The 22546-nt window shown below is 31.6% G+C and overlaps 2 protein-coding genes and 1 non-coding gene across 3 annotated transcripts; 2 read left to right on the top strand and 1 right to left on the bottom strand.

Annotated features, from left to right (window-relative positions):
* Positions 1–2998: 2998 nt before the first annotated feature.
* TRNAQ-UUG (transfer RNA glutamine (anticodon UUG)) lies at positions 2999–3070 on the bottom strand. Its single transcript has one exon. It is a non-coding gene; the product is annotated as a tRNA-Gln (tRNA).
* A 4909-nt stretch (positions 3071–7979) lies between these two features.
* Positions 7980–9982, top strand: LOC102628890 (bidirectional sugar transporter SWEET12-like). Its single transcript, XM_006493190.4, has 6 exons — positions 7980–8135; positions 8247–8283; positions 8387–8597; positions 8782–8946; positions 9083–9202; positions 9413–9982. The coding sequence occupies exons 1-6, from the start codon at positions 8084–8086 to the stop codon at positions 9683–9685; spliced, it is 858 nt and encodes a 285-aa protein (XP_006493253.1). The 5' UTR covers positions 7980–8083; the 3' UTR covers positions 9686–9982.
* A 3536-nt stretch (positions 9983–13518) lies between these two features.
* On the top strand, positions 13519–15425 carry LOC102628604 (bidirectional sugar transporter SWEET10-like). The gene is made up of 6 exons (XM_006493188.4): positions 13519–13657; positions 13767–13803; positions 13918–14128; positions 14359–14520; positions 14628–14747; positions 14835–15425. Exons 1-6 carry the CDS (start codon positions 13615–13617, stop codon positions 15075–15077), a joined length of 816 nt encoding a protein of 271 aa, XP_006493251.1. The 5' UTR covers positions 13519–13614; the 3' UTR covers positions 15078–15425.
* The last annotated feature ends 7121 nt before the right edge of the window (positions 15426–22546 follow it).

The raw sequence follows: 22546 nt of genomic DNA, 5'->3' as shown, positions 1-22546 counted from the left end.
CATCATCCAATGAACTTATACACAATTCATCACTACCTCAAACTCTTAACTCCCCTCAACGACAGTCAAATAATCCCACTATACCTTCCCATCCACCACAAAACACACACCAGATGATAACCACGGGCAAATCAGGTATCTTGAAGCCAAAAGTGTATATTGCTACTCTTATTCACAAAGAACCAAACATTGTACAAAAGGCATTAAGTAATTCAAGGTGGCTGCAAGCAATGAAGGAGAAGTATGATGCTTTAATCAGAAATGGTACATGGACATTAGTTCCAAGACAAGCTAATCATCAAGTGGTTGAGAACAAATGGATATACATAATCAAGTACAATACTAATGGAAGTGTGGCTAAATACAAGGCAAGGCTAGTTGCTAAGGGATTTCAACAAGCAGCAGGTGTGAACTATTTTGAAACCTTTAGTCCAATAATTAAACCAGCACTGTCAGAGTAGTGATAAGTTTAGTAGTAATGAATCAGTGGAAAGTAAGGCAAGTTGATGTCAATAATGTCTTTCTTAATAGAGAATTAACAGAAGAGGTTTTCATGTGTCAACCTAAATGATTTATTGATAATTAAAAACTCAGTTATGTGTGCAAGCTAAATAAATCCTTATATGGACTCAAACAACCTCCAAGAGCTTGGTATGATAAGCTCAAAAGTTGTCTGCTGCATTGGGGCTTTGTTAACACTAGTTCAGATTCTTCCTTGTTTATTAGAAGAAGTTCAACATCACTGATTCTAATACTCATATATGTTGATGACATCTTGATTACAGGATCAAACACTGCAGAATTGGAAAGATTTATAGTTCAGTTCAATACGACATTTGCTCTGAAAGACCTTGGAATTTTGTCTTAGGCTCCGTTTGGTACAGCTTATTAAATAGAGCTTATAACAGTAGAGCTTATAGCAGTAGAGCTTATACCAATAGAGCTTTTGGACAAAAAGTCATTGGGTGTTTGGTTGTCAATAAAAAAAACACTTTTGAACCATTAAACTGTATGATATTTTTTATATTATATATTTTTAGAAAAGCTCTATAGCCTCTACTCCCAAAAGCTCAAATTTTGGGCTTTTACTAGTAGAGGTAAATTAGCTTATTTAAGCTAAAAAAACTCTATTAAAAAAATAACCAAACACCATAAAAAATTTTAAAAAGTGCTTATACGATTAAATAAGCACTTATGACTCTTAAATAAGCCATACCAAATAGGCACTTACTTTTTTGGAGTTGAAGTGTTGTATGATGCAGACTGTATCTATTTGTCACAAAAGAAATATGTGAGAGATTTGTTGTCCAAGGTTGAAATGACAGACTGCAAAGGAATTAATACTCTTATGAGCACTGAAACAAGGTTGCAGAAAGTTGTTCAATGAGAGCTTGGATGTTATCTTGAAGATCCTTCACACTATAGAAGTATAGTTGGGGGAATGCAATATCTAATATTAACCAGGCCAGAAATTGCTTTTGCTGTGAATAAACTTAGTCAATATGTTTCTACTCCTACTCTACAACATTTAATGGCTTGTAAAAGAGTATTAAGGTACCTAAAAGACACTTAAGACTATGGTTTGAAATTTATAAGATAATGAAGCATGAAGCTCACTAGTTTTACAGATGCAGATTGGACATGTGATTTAGATGATAGGAAATCGATTGGAGCTTATTGTATCTATTTGGGCAATAATTTGATATCATGGTCCTCAAAGAAGTAGGCTATTATAACAAGATCCAGTGTAGAAAGTGAGTATAGAGCATTGGCAGCAGCAAGTGCTGAATTAACTTGGCTGCAGTCCTTGTTTATAGAACTGGGGATAGATTGCAAAGAGAAACCAATAATTTGGTGTGAAAATGTCAGTGCTACAGAGTTGGCAAGAAATCTGGTTTACCATTCAAGAACAAAGCATATATATGCATTTTATTCGAAATAAAGTAATTGCAGGAGAGCTAAGCATTCAATATGTGCCAAGTGAAGAACAAGTTCTTGATATAATGACCAAGCCTTTATCATTTGTAAAGTTTAATTACTTAAAAGCCAAACTCAACGTTCATCTTTGTCCGCTGAGTTTGAGGGAGACTGTTAGAGTAGCTCATTATGGAGAAAGAAGCAAGGAAAAACAGAGGAATGAAAAGCTTAAGTTAAAGCATAATACAGAGTGTTGCAAACGTGTAGCTGCCAGCTTAGATGCCAGCTCAGTTTAGTTAGTTACAGTTTGTTAGAAACACAAAATGTATTGTGATGAAAGTTAGTGGATTAATTCTTTGATTAGTTACACTAATTGAAATTGAGAAATGTAAGTATAAATATCCACAGTTTGTAACATTCTGAGTTTAAGAAATAACGAATTGAGTTTCACAACTCTTCTAGAATTTTCTTAATACTTTCTCAAGATACAAACAACCATTTTCATAATTCTTTCAAATTTAATAAAGTTGAATTATCAATAGATTATTTGAGCATGCATTCTAAGCATATATTTATAAGTTTGTAATTTATGTATGGAAGGGGTTTTGGGAATTGAAAAGGAAAAATCTTGAGGACAACAAATCTTAATAAATGAATCTTAGAGAGGGGATTTGGATAGACAACCAACTACTAAGTTGTTTAAATTTTGAAATAGACTCCTTTTTTTTTTAATGAGAAATAGACACCATTTGGTTCACCTAGTAAATCCCAAATAATTGACTGTACTTATCTTTGGGTGATTTTATTATTTAAATAAAAATTGTGTGACTAAATTAAAATCTTCATGAGAAGGGGAAAAAAAGTCTTAAAAAAAAAAACTTACCATTTTTCCCAGTCACATTATCCAGTGCAGTTTAAATTCTAGGACTTGATTTACAATTTGAAAATTGGGCCCAGTTCAATTCTAGGGACTTGATTTACAAGTCTCTTGGCCCAATTGAACACGCTAATGCCCAAAAGAGCCCACATTCTAACGAGTAGGGGGTCGCCATTTTCCAAGGATTTGATTTGCCAGTTCAAAAGGTCCTACCGGGAGTCGAACCCAGGTCGCTGGATTCAAAGTCCAGAGTGCTAACCACTACACCATAGAACCATTTATGCTTAAATTTACACCTAAAATTTCAAATTTGTTAGACATTTTTCACGATGGACGTTCCATTGAGAATAATTTTTAACTTTTTACTCCCACAGTATAGTGAGGGTCGAACCCTAAGTAATAAGTTACTAAATAATTCAAGTTAAGAGTTGTTGACTTTTAACTATTTTAACTTGTTTATTATTAATTAGAAATTACACACACCAACTCGTTCTACTTTAGTATCCAATTAAAAATAATAATAAAAAAAGAAACATGCCGAAAATGTGTACAAATATATTTAAGTCTCAAAAAAAATGAGAAAATGTTGAGGGCTGCGATTAAAAAAGAACAAGAGCATTGATACTTGACGCAAACAGTGACATAAGGGTGACAGAGACAAAGGGGAAATGACATGGTTTTATCTCTATTTTGTTTTGTTTTAATTTTCAGACATCACTTTACACCCTTACGTCACCACTTGGGTCGTATAATATTTTCTAAAACACAACTGTTTAAATTGATTTGTATTATGGGTATCTACTTTGTTATGCTTATATTAAGGCTCTTTGATTGCGCAAAATCAACATGAAATAACTAGTTACGCAATCATATTGATGTTTAATTGCCATCAATTATATACTATCTTTGTATCATATTTCAAAGGAACTATATCAGACCACGTATCCACTCTTCTATATATATATATATATTATATATAGGCGAAGTTAAGAGTTGGCAGCCTGAGTAAGTTTTTGAAAAAAAAAAGTTAATTATATTTTATAAATTTACCTTTATTAATACTTAAAAAAATAAAAATAAATCTAATAACCCACCCCCAAAAAATATACTAATTTCGCCACCGTATATATATATGGGGAAATAACACCCAATATAGAATTCTTCAGGAACTTATAAAAAATGATAACAAGAGAAATTAGACTAGTACTGATTCCAAAATTTATGATATGAGAAAAATATGTCCAATTTCATATAGAATACATATGTATATTTTCCCACAAGCAAATTTATATCCATGTGTATAGTAATGACACATGACATGTGTCCTTAAGAATAAGGTTCAAGACAAAACCTTAATTCACATCACTGGTCATCTACAAACAAAGGCCTAAAAAAAGGGGTCTTTGGCCTTTGAGAACAATGTTCACTTTTAGAAAGAGAAAACTCTTTTTTATTTATTCCTTTAATCTTAATCAAACACTAATTTGAGTGTTAGAGTGTTTTTTTCAAGTATTCACCGGCCATATTCAAGTCTACCTAATCATTACAAGTTCTCCACAAATTTTAAATACGCGTAAAGATAAAAATCTAACCCCTTAACTCTTCAATTTCATGAACGAGAATGTTCTCAATTATTAGCTTATATGACGTTCAATTTGCACATGCCTTATTAAAAAAAAAAAAAGCAAAGATCGTATCTTGATCTACACATATATTTCAAAAAAAGAAGCTACTATCGTGCATTAATGTGATTCACATAACTTGCGAAAGAATTAAAGGAAAGAAAACCCAAGAAGTTTGGATATAAAGTTTTATTCACTTTTTTTTTTCGTTTCTTCCTTTTTATCTTGTTGCTAGCCATATAATATCTTTGATTTGAGGGGACGTTGGATCAGCATTGCGCCACCGCCTAAATTTTTAAATGATACGATGCATTAAAGATGGATGAGGTAGCCACATGAATGTGCAAGCATTTGCACTCCAGATTAGCAATCATTGATGAATCAATAAGGCAGCTGTCGGGTGAATTCGATAAACTTGTTGCTTATTTTGACTCCATTGTAATTTTTTTATATGACATATATACATATGGAGAGAGAGAGCTTAGCTAGTAGCTACCGTTTCATTAAAGTTCCCACTTGATCTTTGCCATTTTGAAAGGTCCAAATATATTTAAGTATTTAACATTATATAATAATTAATAAAAGGGACATTTATTTTAATTATTTCATGCATGCATGCCATTTGAATTGCTTTTTTTTTGTCAAAAAAAAAATTGACTTGTAATATTCTTTATGTAAATGGAAATAAGTGAAATTACTAAAACATTCTCTCTTTAATATTGATGAAGTTCCTTTCGAATAGTGAGGTTAGGTAAAGTAAAAGACCTAATATGGATTAAATTCAAAGATTGGTATAGATTTTTCATATTTGAATATGTATATTTTTCTCTAAAAATCAACACCTTTGTTAACTTTAATACTGAAATTGCAATATTAACTTACTAAAAGATTTATTAGTGGATTTGGTATATTAACATTTTCCTTACCTGCTTAATTATATATATATATATATATATATATATATATATATATACAACATAGATGGCAGACGTACTTTAAATACATACATATATATATATATATATATATATATATATATATATATATATATATATATATATATATATATATATATTTCAACATTTTTTTAAAAGATAGCATTGTGCCTTAAAACATATCCATCCATCTATTAATTTTAAATTTTATGTAACAAATTTCGTTTTATTTTGTAGCTAGCTAGAAATTAATCTTACCTAATCAAGTCTTCTAATAATGGATCAATACACAAACAGATCGATGAGTACTTCATTAATTTTAAGAAAAGCAACACAACATTTTAACATTTTAACAAATTAAAGTTGCGTGGTGCCTTAAAACATATCCACCGACATCTCTATTTGATATTTTATAATCAAAATTTTGTTTAATTTTGTACATATCTTATCTATGCCAATTAATTATATTTTCTCCAACAGCAAAAAGGCTTATATTATTTTTTATCTTGCAATTTATGAACACGATTATTTTCTTCTGCTCTATCCTCAGTATTTAAAGTGATGTCCAGCTGGTGGCCAATTCCATTATGTCAGCTTCTAAAGCATTGATAAAATGGCGTATGAACTTTAAGATTGAATTATTACAAAGCACAATAACGGTCATATGATCATATGAAATATTGACCAGTGAATTTAAAGTAAACTAAATAAGCATGATATAAAGGTAATACAAAATCATTAACTACTTTTTGGCCTCAAGTGGTAGACTAAACATCTCTTCATCTCATTCTTAGGGTCATACAAGAGTCCTGTATCTTTTTATATGTATTGCGGAGGTTGATTTTTGACTTATTTTGATATTAATTAGATCTATGAATCATGTTATAACATAACTAATTTAAAAAGTTCTTATAGAACTTATGATTTTAAAATATCCTAATGTAATGTAACTAAAAAAATACAAAAAAGAAAATTTTGTTTCCGTGATTTTTTTTTTTCTTCAACAATCTAATTACTCTACTAGAGTCAAAGCCTCAAAAGTAGGAAGGCAAATCAGTTTAAACAAGGCATTCCACATTTATAGTTAATAAAGAACTTTAAATAGTACGGCATAATGTAATTATGATTATATTAGCAGAAAAAAACATGGGAATAATTATTGTGGTTTAGATGGTTGAATACGGAGAGATGCAAATTAAGTAAAATTCTCCCTCCAAATTTCGTGTTAGCTAGTCAACTAAAATAATTGCTTGGACATGCAAGTAACTAAACAAAGACCTCGATCGTATCAATTACATGCATATATAAACTTCACACGTGCACACCACAATCAATTGTAGTAACCTTATGTGTTAATTAAATTAAAAAAATATCTAGCATTAAAAGTAGTTAAAATAATGAATAATGATGATACTAATCATAGAAGATATGCTAAGCTATTCGGATCATGAGAGATATACTTAGTAAATCTTATCCTTTCAGGTGCTCTACATTATTCTACTCTTCACCTACCACTTCAACAAAAACCCACTAAAAACGACTAAAGCCAATTTTCAAAAATTACATATTAATTAAATTGCCCTCATCTTTTTTATTCCTTCAATTCTCTAATCCAACAAAGACTTAAAATTAGTATTAATGCTGCAACAGATTAAATGAAATTTGCTGATATATCTTTTTTATGTCTAAGATAGAGGTGTCGTCTCTAATTAGTATAGATTTTTAAGTCATAATTGATAATTTTTTGAATCAGGAGAGGAGCTAGTCCATAATAAACAGGTGCTTTGATCCCATGAGCGCAAAAAAAAAAAAAATCTTAGAAAAAATTTCTAAAATTATAATTTTAACATTTAAAATAGACACTTTGTTGATTTTAAAATGGTATTTTTCGTAACATTTGGGACTCTTGAACTTTTTATTTTAACTCTGCCCCTATTCTGAGCAGGTGAGGAGCATATGAATTCATACTCTCAATAGACCCGAAACAAATCATATAAAAAATAATAAATAAAGGAAAGGTCTTGCTAGGGTATATGAAATATTATTATTATTATAATATTTTGTAGAAACAGGTAGGCAGACACGTATAACTATCACTATATCGAGCGATGCCACTTGTAACAATCAGCTGCTAACTTTGAACCTCCTGTTCACGCGTGAGACTCAAAAGCCTCCACGAGATAGAACGCAATAATGATTACTTGCGTATAAAATTATACATTTATAAAAATAAACAAGGGTTTATAATCACACAAAAAATACTTATCACAACTCTGTTACATAACACCTGTCGGGGCATGCGAAATCTGTGCACTAATAGGTGATTAACTAGTGGAGTGATTAGGGTAGTAAGACTAGATTAATAGTACTTCTGACGGTTGTCTTGTCGCTTGCAAAAGCATCGATCCTTTAGGGTTTACGCTTTATAATAAAGGTGAACACTTTTAGTTCCTGGTATTTAACGTAAAAGTCTGGCCAAACAGATACGTCAAGTTTTGGGTGCACAGGTTCTCTGTACTACCCATATCAATAATTTAACTATATTCTGTCCAATAACATAAAAGTTTCTCTTTTCGTGCAATAATGCGCAGCATTTCTCCCTATATATATTGCGATACCCTCATCGCTTGTTTGTGTCATAGGTTGAATGTGAGTGAAAGAAAAAAAAAAACAAGGCATCATTTCTCCTTTAAGCCTTGACTTTGTTTTTTTCTCATATTCATCTAAGAGCCATGACTATGTTTTCTACTCATGATCCCTCGGTTTTTGCCTTTGGCCTGCTAGGTATTTTACAAATACAAAAATGTCATTGCCTTAATATTATTTTCATGTTACATGCATATGTGTATGTATTTGTTGCTAATATTTTCATTTGTTTTCATGTAACAATAATAGGCAACATCGTCTCCTTCATTGTTTTTCTAGCCCCAATGTAAGTTAATCAATTTAATTTTTTTATATTTTTGTTTCTACTTTTCTTCTATTTATTAACTTTTATTCTAATGACAGTATATATACTTTGCATGCACTTGCAGGCCGACGTTTTATAGAGTGTGCAAGAAGAAATCAACAGAAGGGTTCCAATCACTTCCATATGTGGTGGCTCTGTTCAGTGCAATGCTTTGGATATATTACGCAATGATGAAGAAAGATGCTTTCCTTCTCATTACCATCAACGCTTTTGGATGTGTCATTGAGACCATTTACCTAGCTCTTTACATCACTTTTGCACCAAAGCAAGCTAGGGTATGATATTCAAATACGTTTTATCATCCATCTGCACTTTATAAATCCCCCGTTTACAGTTCTGTAAAATGGGTGGTCAGTTTGCAATTTAAAAAGTTTCGGCGCCCGAGAATTATTTATGATATTGATTAATATTGATACTTTATTACCATTTAATAATTAATAGTAATATAATTCCATACAGTTGTACACTTTGAGGCTGCTTCTGTTGTTGAATTTTGGAGGATTTGGCTCGATTCTACTTTTGTCTCACTTTTTGGCCAAAGGATCGGCGGCACGTCTTCGTCTTCTCGGATGGATTTGTGTTGTATTCAGCGTCAGTGTTTTTGCCGCACCTTTAAGTATTATGGTAAGTCTATATATATATATATATATATATGGAAAGGTGTTACTTTAATTTATTTTTCATTATTTTTTTGAATAGTAAAATATATGAATAAATAATTAACAATTTTGTGCATATTTTATTGTCACTTTATTTGCAGAGGCTGGTCGTACGCACCAAGAGCGTGGAGTTTATGCCTTTTTATTTATCTCTGTTCCTCACACTGAATGCCGTCATGTGGTTCTTTTACGGCTTATTCTTAAAGGACGTCTATGTTGCAGTAAGTTCTTTTCTTGCACAAATTTACATATATACATGTTAGTTCTCATTCATGCTTAGGTCTAGAATTATTTTTTACTAGCATGGAATCCTGATGGTAATCCAAATTCAAAATTTGTAAAATCGTGACGTCCGGATGTGAGCACCATTTTATTAATATATAAATCTCGTTTTAATTAATTATATTTTTATTTTTGTTCTTTTGTGGTAGGTTCCGAATGTATTGGGTTTTATCTTTGGAGTTGTTCAGATGATACTCTATGCAATCTACAGGAATTACAGAAGGGTTGTTGTAGAGGATGTGAATAAGGTACCCGAACACACAGTGGATGTTGTGAAATTGAGCACAAATAATATGACTGCTTCTGAGGAGCAAACTAACAGTAGGAATAATTTTGATGATAAGAATGAGCATGAGCAAGCTAATGATCAGCATGAGAAGGCCCGCGAATCATGCAATCAAGATCCATTAAACAAGTGTTAAGAGTATAGTACGTGTGAGATCATATGGGCTTGTACGTAAATTAATCAATTCCTCCTTTGCCCTGTGTGTGTGTGTGTGTGTGTCTATCTGTGCTTTAATTTTATCATCTTTATCTTTCTCTTTCACTTTATAATGATGATGTAAAAGTTTCTGTAGAAGGGGGGATTATAACGTGACATATGTGCAAATGATGCTCCAATTTCTCGTTCTCGTGTTTTTTTTTTTTTTTTTTCTGTCATGTAAACCCTTACTGGGGCCTATTTGGGTATATATAATAATTTCATATTTCCACTTTCATGGCTAGACATAATCTGATGAAGAATATTTTTCTCTTTTTTTTTTTGTGATTTTGTATTGGGTTTACTGTGAGAATTGATCTTCTTGCAAAGACTCGTCATTATACTTTTTCACAAATATTAATTTATATGATCCTCTCATCAGCCGCAAAAAGATTTACTATACAAGCCAACCAAAATTGAAAATTATATAATATATTTTTCCCCCTAATAATGTATGCATTAGATTTAAGTTAATTAAGCTCATCAAGATTTTGCTAATGGGCTTACATATATGTGACATGATATAAAATTGACAAAAGTACTATAATTTACATTAATGGATGACTTACATAAGCTGAAAGGGCTTCCTCATATCTTTGAAATTAACTCCCGACTCTTAACACCTATACTATTTATAATTGCTTACATCACTTTTACATTATCTATAGAACTTTTTAAGAAGAAAAGATAAAAGGAAATTTCGTCATACCATGAAGTGGTAGGGCTAAGGGCTTCTTTGATAAATAATTATAAGATCACTCTTAAATATCGGAACTGTATATGCTCATGCTTTGTCCCATATTGCTTTCCATTTTTAGAAAAGATATATAATTAAATATCAAGTGTTGAAGCCCCAGCCCCTAAAGTATAGTTACATCCCAATTAATTGCACTTTTGCGACTTAAATTATCAGAATTTATGTATATATATATATGGATATACATCTGCTCGATCGGTCCTCTTACATGCCGTACATAAACTATCTCAACGTGCACATCCACTATGCAAGCTCTATTGTAAAATAGAAATTCTTTTCCACTCTCAAAAAGTTATATTAATTATTTCGTTTTATAAGGATCAAAATCTGCAACATATCAAACCTGTACATGGAAATCATAAAAAGTTTCTGTATCCTGAAATACATTAAGATTTTGCTTTTAGCAGTAATTACGTTCAAATGTGTACTTTTAATTTCTTAGTGGATGGCGGTGTTTGGTGTTTCCTTTACACATTACGTTATGTAATTGGTGTTCTCAGAAACAATTCTATTTTCTACATTAGCTAAAAATAATTATATTAAGTTAAATATAAAGTAAAGGTTTAGTTCTAGTAGTACGGGCAGTCTTCGTAGGACACAAATCCTAGGCTCGAACTTCAATAATTATGAGAGTTAATAAAAAAATAATTAAATATAAAAGTTTGGTATCACTCTCATCTCATGAGCTAGATTATCAATATCAGTTAAAACTTATGAACTTCTTCTGTTATTCGGGGCAACTCTAAGCTTATGAGCGAGATAGATCCGTGGGCTTTAATAGTAAAAAAATACTAGTTTGCACGTTTGTGTGTTAGTTATGTAACCAGTTAGGCACTTAGGCTCGGGAGTTTTTATTATAAAATAGACAAGGTTGATCAATAGTAAAAAAAATACCATCTTCATAGGACTTAAGTCTTATGTTTGAACAGAAACTGTCAATTTCTTCTCTACTGTTATCAATATATATCATTTACCTCCCTATTATTTTTATAATAGTCAATAAGTGCTCCGACAACGTAAGTTTACAATATTATTTTTATTTTCAAATATACTTTTATTTATATTTATTATAGATTAAATAAATCACATAAATGGAAATTAAAATAAAAAAATAAGTATTAAAAACAAGAAATTTACGTTTTGATGTTAACAAAAAAATTAATAATAAATTTTTTTCTTGTACATTTTTATTTTGTAAATATTTTCTTATAATAAATATTTTTAATATTTTTAAAATTAAATGTAAAAAGTACAAGAAAAATATGTTATTATTAATTTTTTTACATCAAAAAATATATTTCTTACTTTTAATACTTAATTTTTTATTTTAATTTCCAATCATGTCATTTATTTAATTTATAATAAATATAAATAAAAGTGTATTTGAAAATAAGAGTAATATTGTAAACTTATACTGTCAGGGGTGTTATTAACTATTAGAAAAACAGTAAGAATAAATTGTATATATTGATTAGAGTACGGAAAAATTGACAATCTCCCTTCGAACTTCAACAAATGTGTTAGTTGATTGAAAAAAAAAATGAAAGAAAATTAAATATATAAATTTGGGATAACTCTCCTTTAAATGAGTTAGATTATCAATATAATTTAAGCCTATGGGCTTCTTCAGTCTTTCAAGGCAACTCTAAGCTTATGAGCGAGTTAGACTCATGAACTTCAATTGTAAAAAATACCGCCTTTCACGTGTGAGTGTGTTAATATAACGAGTTAGGCTCGGGGATTTTTATTGGAAAAAGAGATAAGGTTGATCTTGATCAGGTTGCAAACGACAAGAGTTTTAAAGAGATAATCCCATCTTTGCAGTTCCTGTAGGCTTTTATACTTAAAAGGATCAAATATACGGGCTTGCACATGATGAGAGGTGTTAAAGAAATAATCTCATCCTATGGTTCTGGCCTTCTTGGTTAACGAAGTTCGAAAGCTAGCACATGCGAGCATGGCACGTGAGAATGACTGCATGTAAGTAATTACAGGATTAGGTTTTTGGCATGACGGCTACAGGGTCAACTGAAAAAAGGTGTTTCTTTTTTGGGAAATACGGAATAAATTTTATCACGATGCTGGGCTCGTTCGTCCATCGTCTGATTGAATCTTTAACCTAGCTAGATCAGCAAACTACGATCAAGTGGCATGCACGTCACAAAGTTACTTAGTGGGACTCAGAACAAAGTTTGAGACTCGATCCTCTGAAACCCTGCAAGTGGATTTTAGTTGCTCGCATGATTGCAGCTACAATTTGTTCATAGATCAGCTCTAGCAGTTGAAGCTTACAATTAATAATAAAAGGTCTGAACATGATTTGACGGATTGAATTTAATTATGATATATTTTCCGTTTGTTTATCAAATCTTAATAAATAAAAACGGAATTCTAATTGAAATTTGATATATATATGAAGATGGGAAAAGAATGAGTAATGATACACGGTCATGCCTCATCAAGTAATTAGTTATACGTATAAACTTTTTAGGCTTGACCCTTGTTAGGTGGAACCAATCAGCTAGGGCAGGCTTTCGTTTGATCAATGATTTTATTTATTATCGATGCCGAGAAGCTTAGATTTGATTGGCCACATGTAACATACAAGTGGGAGTGGAATTTTATGAACCATATAGAAGAGAGAAAGAGTGCAAGGTGGGAGTATCGTCAAGTTCCCTCGAGAACTGAAATATGAGTTGTAAGCCTCAAACTTTGAAAGCCACTTGTTGGGGTGGGTGACACATCATAAAGAACAAAGTGGGGCCCTGAATGTACTACGAATGGTACTATCAACTAGGGCGCGGCTGGTTAATGCTGAAGAGTTAACGACCAAATCCGGATAAATATAGCATTAGGGCTAGAAAAAGCTTTTTGGATTATGTTTTAACCTAAAGTCGCTAGCTAACAACTGGAAAGCAAAGCGTAAAAGAGAATTCAGTCTCCTTAACACTCGTATTGTTGCTTGCAACTTGACTAATGCTCATGGCTTTTTCTTCCTATATAAATGCTTCCTACTTCATGCTTATGAGTCATAGCTTGAAAGAAAGAAGAGATAAGAGAGAGAGAGAGAGAGTGATCTTAGCAGTAACTCGTTTAATATCATCCTTGTAGAGATGGCCATTCACCACTCTTGGGCCACTGCTTTTGGCCTTTTAGGTACAAAATATGTTCATGCATTATAGGCACGTTATTACTAAGTTATAAAAAAAATTTCAATACACTCATTGTATACCTTTGTTTTTTGTTTTTGTTGTCAATGTTTTAGGAAATATCACCTCCTTCTTGGTCTGCCTAGCTCCCATGTAAGTTCATGTTTCGGTTATATATTTTTGTTCTTGCTTTATTCATTTAAACCTTCAACATTCGTTATTACTAAAAACGCAATGTGCATGCATGCATGCATGGTGTTGTTGCAGGCCGACATTTTATAAAATTTACAAGAAGAAATCAACGGAAGGGTTTCAATCGGTTCCTTATGTGATATCACTGTTCAGTGCTATGATATGGATATACTATGCTCTCCTTAAACAAAATGCTATCTTTCTCATGACCATCAACACTTTCTGCTGCGTCATGCAGACCATCTACATTGCTGTTTATGTCTTTTATGCACCAAAGAAAGTTAGGGTACGTATCTTCACAAACACACTATTAAATCTTTTCCGCCCATGTATACATATACATATACAGAGTCATGTTCAGGCCCAGATGTCCAGATTATTTTACAAATCCAGATTTCAACTAGATTTAGAGTTGTACTGCGACGTACTCTTATTAAATCTCTTTCGCATACATATACATACTTATAGTTAATTTTTCTAAATTGACAATCGTTAAGGGCTAAAAATTTCATGCAGATCCAGACTGTGAAGCTGCTCCTGCTGCTCAATATATTTGGGTTTGGTGCAATCTGCCTCTTAACTTTCTTCCTCTCAAAAGGAGCAATCCGCGAGAAGATTCTTGGGTATATATGCATGACATTTGCCCTCAGTGTGTTTGCTGCACCTCTTTTCATCGTGGTAATTAAAACTCACTCTTTCATTTTTGCTAAACGTGTAATTCATAGAAATGATTTTGAAGTTCATATTTTTGCTTATTTTGAATCTTTTTTTTTTCTTTTTCACAGAGAAAGGTTATTAAAACCAAGAGCGTTGAGTATATGCCGTTTACTTTATCATTTTTCCTCACAATAGGCGCAGTCGCGTGGTTCTTCTATGGCCTTCTGATCAAGGACTTGAACGTTGCTGTAAGTTCATCAATTAATATTTGCGCCCAGTGCTATCATCTATTTTTTATTTACTAATATTAATTTGCTTTTCTTTTGCATTGACAGATTCCGAATGTTCTAGGGTTTATCTTCGGGGTTCTTCAGATGATACTTTATGTAATCTACAAAAACCCTAATAAGAAAATTGTGGAACAGACAAAGCTTCAAGAATTATCAGAACACGTCGTGGATGTTGTCAAATTGAGCACAATGGTGTGTTCAGAATTAAACTCAGTGGTTCCTCAGTTGAGTGCTATCCAAAATGAAGATAATGAAATCGTGATGAAGAAACAAACTGATCATGTCTAATAATTTTTGTAACTTTCAGTAGCCAGCTAGTTGACTGAATCCACGTGTGATTAATTTAGCTAGCGAGCTATTGGATGCAATGATGTAATTGTTAAATGGACGGAGTGGTCGAGTCTTTGTTAGTCTCTTTTGGGTATCATCTCTGCGTGTAGTTTTATTGATTAATTTGCATGTAATTGAATTGTATGGGAGTCATGTAATAAGCGTTTGTTGTTGGGTCAGTCAGTCAGTCAAAGAGAGCTCTCTCGCTTGTTTCTCTATTCTCTCCAGTCTCTTGTAATTTGTAATAATTGTGATTATGTGATGAATTATTATATGTCCAAAAAAAAATGTATTAATTGCACGTTATGTTCCTTTTCTTCACGTTATAATACCGAATTAAAGGGAATACTCTATATGAATAGATGATGGCAAAACTCCATTTAGGTTGATAACATCTTATCCTTTAATGGTTTCTATGCACATGGCGATAGAGATCATATCAAGTGGGATTGTACGGCCCACTTTGTTAGCATACGTATCATGTTATATCAAAATTTTTAATATGTTAACGGGAGAGATTGTGAGTTTTTTCAATAAAAATATATCTAATATTTACTCTCTTATTGATTTTATAAAACATAATAAATTTAGGTAGTGTTTGGGGAAGAAATAGAATATTAAAAATGAACCGTCACGTGTCAATGTGAAGATTTTATGACTATAAGTAGTCCTCGTGGGGTACTCAACCTATACCAGGTACATCTGATAGTTGAGCTGACACACAGGGTATGCCATGAAAAAATTTAGGTATTAAAGAAAACATCCAAAAATATTACCACAAGTGCTATCTCTATCGCTCAAAGAAAATATTAGATTTGTCAAAATCAAATAAGGAATATCTTGTTGGAAAAAAAAAAAAAAAAGACAGTTGGTTGTCATACCTACAAAAAGCAAAAAGTAGCACGCCAATGACAGTGGTCCTAAACTGTCAACCCTGCAACTGTCCAGACAACTTCTGCAGAGGCATCCTGGACCACGTGCAGCCTATGCCTTGTACACAAAACAACAAACCTTGCTAAATAACTGCATTCTTGCTCTCCAAACATGCTTCTAACGGAACAAAAATAATCATAAAGGTAAAGGATGAGAGAATATCAAAAAGGACAGAAATCACCACTAGAGATGTGCCACATGGCAGGGTACCCAAGATATATTATATAAAGCCAATGAGGTTCCATCTTTCTCATACTCATCACAAACACACACACAAAAAGAGTTGAAGTCTTCTTCAACCTCCACCCACCATTTCAAAGAGCTTGCAAGCTCTCATCACCTAATAAAGTTCAAGTGGTTGACTTGAGAGTTAGAGTGTGGTCGCTGGCTCAACCTCTAACCTCGATTTGTTGTTTTGCAGGTCGAAAGGCATTCTTTCAAACTCTCTCCCCTCACATTTGATCTCTCACCATTATCAGCCTCTCTCCCACTCTTTTTCATCTCCTTCAAAGCCCTAAAATAGCCCACATACCGCGGTTAAGTGAGGTACCCTGGATCCCTAAAAAAATAAATTCATTGTTCTGGTGAGCTTTTGTCCCTTTTTCTTGCACCCAAAGTCCACTTAAAATAGATTGCATTCTTTTACAATATTATTCTTATTTTAAATACATTTTTATTCATATTTATTACAAATTAAATAAATCATATAAATAAAAATTAAGATAAAATAAGTTAAGTATTAAAAAATAAGAAATATGTGTTTCGATGTTAATAAAAATTAATAATAAGATATTATTTTGTACTTTTTTATTTAAACATTTTTCTTATAATGAATATATATTTAATATTCCTAAGATGAATTGTCAAGTAGATGACCTACATCCTTTAAATTTTTGGTACTAGAGGAATTCTTGGATATTATGAAAACAATAGGGATATAAATAATAAATATTGATTTCAATAAGGAGAAATTAGCAATCTCTTACGTTATTGTTACCGGCTTCAACTTGGCCTAATCTTTTATAAAGTTAACTATTCATGATATATAAAGTAGTTGATGAATCACTTGGTTAAAAATTAAAGTTTAATTAAGAAGCTATTAGTTAGATAAGTATTCAACCATTAATTAGGGGTGGGCGTTTGGATCGGTTTGACCCGATCCGAGCTGAACCATAAATTTATTTCGGGTTCAGTTCGGTTCAGGTTGAAGCTTACAACCCGTTGGCGTTGAAAATCTAAACCCGGTCGGGTTGTATTTCGGTTCGGGTTGAACCCAAACCGAATAATCAACCCGATTGGGTCAAAAAAATTAAAAAAAAAAGTTTAAAAACATTAACCTAACCCTAACCTAACAACTCCCAAACACACACTTCTCACTTTCTTAGCCGCCACTTGACTTCTCCACTTCTTCTTCTTCTTCTTCTTCTCATTTTCTTCCTCCACTGCCAACTATCATCATCTTCATTTCTTCTTCTCCTTTTCTTCTTCTTCTTTCCTTACACCGCTGCCAAACATCTTCTTCTTCTTCAATTCTTCTTCTCTTCTTCTTCTTCTTCTTCTTATTTTCTTCCTCCATTGCCAAATAATTCTTCTGCTTTTTGTGATCTCCATTAATTAATCGTTTAATAATTTATTTTTTAATTGTTAGTTAATTTCTTAGTTTTCTTTTGTTAATTGTTGTTATTTTTTTGGTTAATTGTTAAATATAGAATTCTATACGTTAATCAATTAATTTATAAATAAGATTATAGGAAATTTGTGTGATATTTAGTTAATTTTTTCTGTTTTTGGATGAGATAAAATTATGGTTTCATAATATAAACGAACCCAAATTTATAACCCGAACCGAACCGAATAAAATTCAGTTTGGTTTGGTTTGGGTTTGTAGTTTGAACCAGATTGGGTTGAATCTTCCAAAATTAATGGGTTGAAACCCAAACCGAAACCCGAACAACCCGAACCAAAATCCAATTTGGCCACCCCTACCGTTAATAGAAACTATCAAGCAAGGATTCTGGTACAACATTGTTAAAAGTCTATTTTGTACTTACTAAAGTACAATTGAAAAAGAACTCCAATCGTTAGTATATAAAGATAAGTCTAAAGAACACACAGGGCTAAGTAAGATAAAGATAGTACCAATAAAAATGATGGCCCTTGCATTCATTGTTTCTATTTCATTGTGACAAATAGGAATAATTTTCTAATCAAGTTCCCTTACCATACTGAAGTAGGGATGGCAATGGGGTGGGGTGGGGGTGGGGAGGCCTACCCCATTCCCCACCCCGTTAAAATTTTTTGCCTCCATTCCCCAATAAATTTAGTGGGGTGGGGATGGAGAATCCCCATGTGGGGAATGATTTCCCCATCCCCACCCCATTCCCCATTTATCTATTTTATAATATGTATAAATACATTAGTTTAGTAAGTTAAAAATTAGAAACTTAAAATAAAACCATCATCATATTATAAAGTATTTAAATTCTTTTAAAAAAATATTTAAAAGTTTGAAACAATATCTTAAAATGATATTAAAAGTGAAAAATATTTAAAGAGCGTAGCACCTTAAAAGAGAAAAGAAAATATAATAATGTTTCAGAGTTGAAAAATATTATATGATTTTCTTTCATTCATATCTTATTTATATTGCATAAAAATTATAAAAAAATTATTAATTGACATTATAATTGATAAAATAAAAATTATTAAATAAGAATTAAAAATATATTTATATATAATGGGGATTGGGGTGGGGGTGGGGTGGGGAGTACAAAACCAAATCCCACCCCATTAAGAATTTGGGGATTATTTTCCTCCCACTCCCCACCCCATTCTCCAAAAATTATTCAAAATTTTTCCCATTTGGGGTGGAGCTCCATGGGGCCCCAAACCCGTGGAGGATTTTGCCATCCCTATACTGAAGCGAGGAACATGTTAAAATTAAAAAAAAAAATCAATTCAATATATTTTATTTTATAGTATATTAAAATTTATATTTTTTATTTTTATATTGTCCCTAACTTTATATAGTCCGAGATTCTTTATAAAGCTCACATTGATAATCCTAATCCGAAAATAAAAGCACTGGTGGAGCTTGTATTCGACCAGCTGTGGCAGGGGCTCAGCTAGTTTTGGAAAAATTTGAAGAGTAATTTTAAATCAGTCCATAATTACTTTGAATTCGTGATAGTGCTTCAAGTCAATATTAAAATTATTAAAATTGCCTAGATAATTTTGAAGAGTTTCAAATTTTAACCCTCGTTATTTTTTTTTAATTTATTAGTTATTTTGATTCTACAAACATGAATTAGCGTAACCTAAATGAATACAAAAGAAATCTAACAAAATAAGGAAATAATTAAAAAAAAAAACTTAAAACTATAAAAAGAAATAGTTTCTCTATTTTATCTCTCATTTTGTTCTTCTTTTTCTTAGTTGTATATATGCAAATGTTGTATATTATTGTATTGACCATGAACCCATGATATATCGTGGCCTATACAGTCAGTTAAGATACATTCATTGCCTGTATTATAAGTTGAATGTGCCCTAATTGAAAATATTTTTTTACTACGTCGAAAAAGCTATTTATTACTCTTTTGATTAACTAATAGAAGGTTACAAACCCCAACTTATACTTTGTAAATCTACTGATTCATGCCAAAAAAACGAGCATGTCTGCCCCTAGAAACTCTATATTGCTTTCTGAAGAATCCTGATGAATAATAGATCGGCCAGTTATGTACCCTGGCATGTTTTTGTTGTCATTCGATCGTTAAAAGTAACATAACTATGTATTATAATAATAATGATGATGATGATGATGATGATGATAATAATAATAATATCGAAGAGGACAAATTAAGCTAATAAAATGAGTTAGATCTTGATTGAATTGAAGCCAATCCAATTTAGATACATTTAAATATAAGCAGATTCAGCTTTTGATCTTTTGGAATTATTTATTTCTCTCCATGGTGGAATTTATGTCCCACAACCGGTTCTCTGGGTATCTTGTCCTCCATACCGCAAATAATTAATTAATTAGCACATTCACGCTGGAGTCCCTGCTTCTGGTTCTTAGGCTAACCTACGACCATATTAACAACTCCCACTCAGTATCCCGCTCTCCAGTCAAAAAGTTGATCTGCCAAAGTTAAGGCACCGTTCGATATTTTTGTCCAGCAATTGTGACTTGAAAGTCACAATTATATAAGTATTTCATTTAATAAATATTTTCAATTGTGATTTCAAAATTAAGTTCAATTTTTTCCCCCCAACACTTGTTTGATGAACAAAAGCCCGTTTAACTTTTTTTCCTCATAGAAATTTATTAATTTTAAAATTCATAATTACTAAACACAATTAACTTTTATTTTACGATTAAAGTTGCATTTAAGAGTATTTGTGGTTTAAATGCAACAGCGCCATCGTGTGAAACACAACTTTAACCCTAAAAATGTGTTGGAGTAAATATTTTTAGGACAAAAGTCCTCTCATGATTTTTATTTTTTATTTTTTTATCCTAGCCTCTTTTGGTGAAATGAGTGGTTAAAATTGAGTCTTAAATTTTGATGTTAACAATCAAGTTGGCTTTATTCACTTTAGAAGGATTGCAGATTTTTCCCTATTGAAATCAATATATACCAACTATCTCCTACTGTTTTCATAATAGCCACAAACTCCCTTGACAACATAATTTTACAGTATTTTCCTTGTTTTCAAAACACTTTTATTCATATTTATTATAAATTAAATAAATCATAAATTATAAAATTAAAATGAAAAAATTAAGTATTAAAAATAAGAAATATATGTTTTGACATGAATAAAAAATTAATAATAAGAAATTTTTCTTATATTTTTTGTTATTTTATAATTTATGATATAAATAAAAATGTATTTGAAAATGAGGGTAATACTGTAACATTATGCTACAAGGGGGTTCTTGGTTATTATGTAAATAATAGATGGTAAGTGATATATCTTGATTTCAGTAAGGGGAAAATTGCCAATCTCCTTTCACTTTATTTACGATTAAACTAGCTTTTTTCATTAGCTTTGAAATACTATGAGAGATTAGGAGAGAAAAAGACTAAAAGAAGATCCTAATCCATATCTTTATGTGACATTCAAAATTTAAACTTCCAAAGCTTTAAGATAATTATTAACTAATTACACGAAAATGATCTAGTGGGCACCAGTATCCACCATATGATCAGCACCTGGACACGTGGTAAAATTTTATGAATTCCTGTGAATATTAAGTTACAGACTAACCAGACAGCATCATGTGACACTATCCTATCATGTGGAACTATTGCTCACCATAAGATAAGTATCATTAGCCACTAACACAATTCCAAAATTCAATTGATAATTAATTTCTCAATTTTTATAATAACAAAGTTAGAGATACTTTTTTTTTTTTAACTATGAAATTCTTGCTCTTAGATGTTGGTGTGCGGAGGATTCAAATTCTTAACCCCTTGCTTTCACAGCAAGAAACCAATCTTATTCGGCAATTTTTAACTGCATCTAATTCGAGGTTTGGAAGATTCAGCTCTCTCTCATTGATAGGACATATTTAGGCTTGAGTGAGACTAGAACGTAGTAAATCATGCTATTGAAAGAATTTTATGATTCTATGTTTTGGGGATTATACTACTGTGTAAAGCAAATTGATAAAACTCAGTATTGAAATTAATTTACATTGTGGGTGGTCAATAGCTTACTAATATCAAATTTTTAACTACCATATCAACCCTAATTAGGACAAGTCAAAAGATACAAAGGTAAAGTGCCTCGATATATTCTTGAAACAAGCCAATCAACTTTGTGAATTTACCAAATTTGAGGAAAATTTCATTCACAATTGAATCGTCAAGTTGTTAATGAGTTTTATCTAGTGTTGCCAATAGGTGCAGACCGTTCCATAGTCGTAGCCAATATCAAACAAAATTTGGCTCCATTCTAAATCTAAATAGTGGAGAATCCAAGATTCTATATAATTTGCATAGTGTCAAATGACTCGAAAGTGGGTATCAAGTCATATCTAAAATGGCCCACCAAGATAAATGGATGGTGGTACTTCAATCCAAAAGATTATGTACGCTAAATATATGATTTAATTTAGATTTTACTTGCGAATATTCCCCATTAATCAAAGTCCAAAACCAAATAGCTACATATTATTAGCCTCCTTTGTTTTCACTTACCATAGAAGCAAAGGAAAAATCTTGGAAGGGATTTCCACTCTGCAATAATTTATTGCATGTATTGATGAAACAAAATCCTGCCCACATCAACATTTGGAGATGCATGCGGTTAAATAATGTGGAGAGAAGTATCTGAAACTTTTTATAAGTGGATTCCATTACCACTTTTTACATACAATGAAAGCTTGGTGATATTCGTGCTTCTTTCATTCATAATAATGTTCTGCCCCGTTCAATAGAAGCAAATAATTAACTGTATACTCAAATTCTTAGACG

Source organism: Citrus sinensis, chromosome 4 (assembly GCF_022201045.2).
Source record: "Citrus sinensis cultivar Valencia sweet orange chromosome 4, DVS_A1.0, whole genome shotgun sequence".
Taxonomy (NCBI): domain Eukaryota; kingdom Viridiplantae; phylum Streptophyta; class Magnoliopsida; order Sapindales; family Rutaceae; genus Citrus; species Citrus sinensis.
This window is presented reverse-complemented; position numbering and strand designations above follow the sequence as displayed.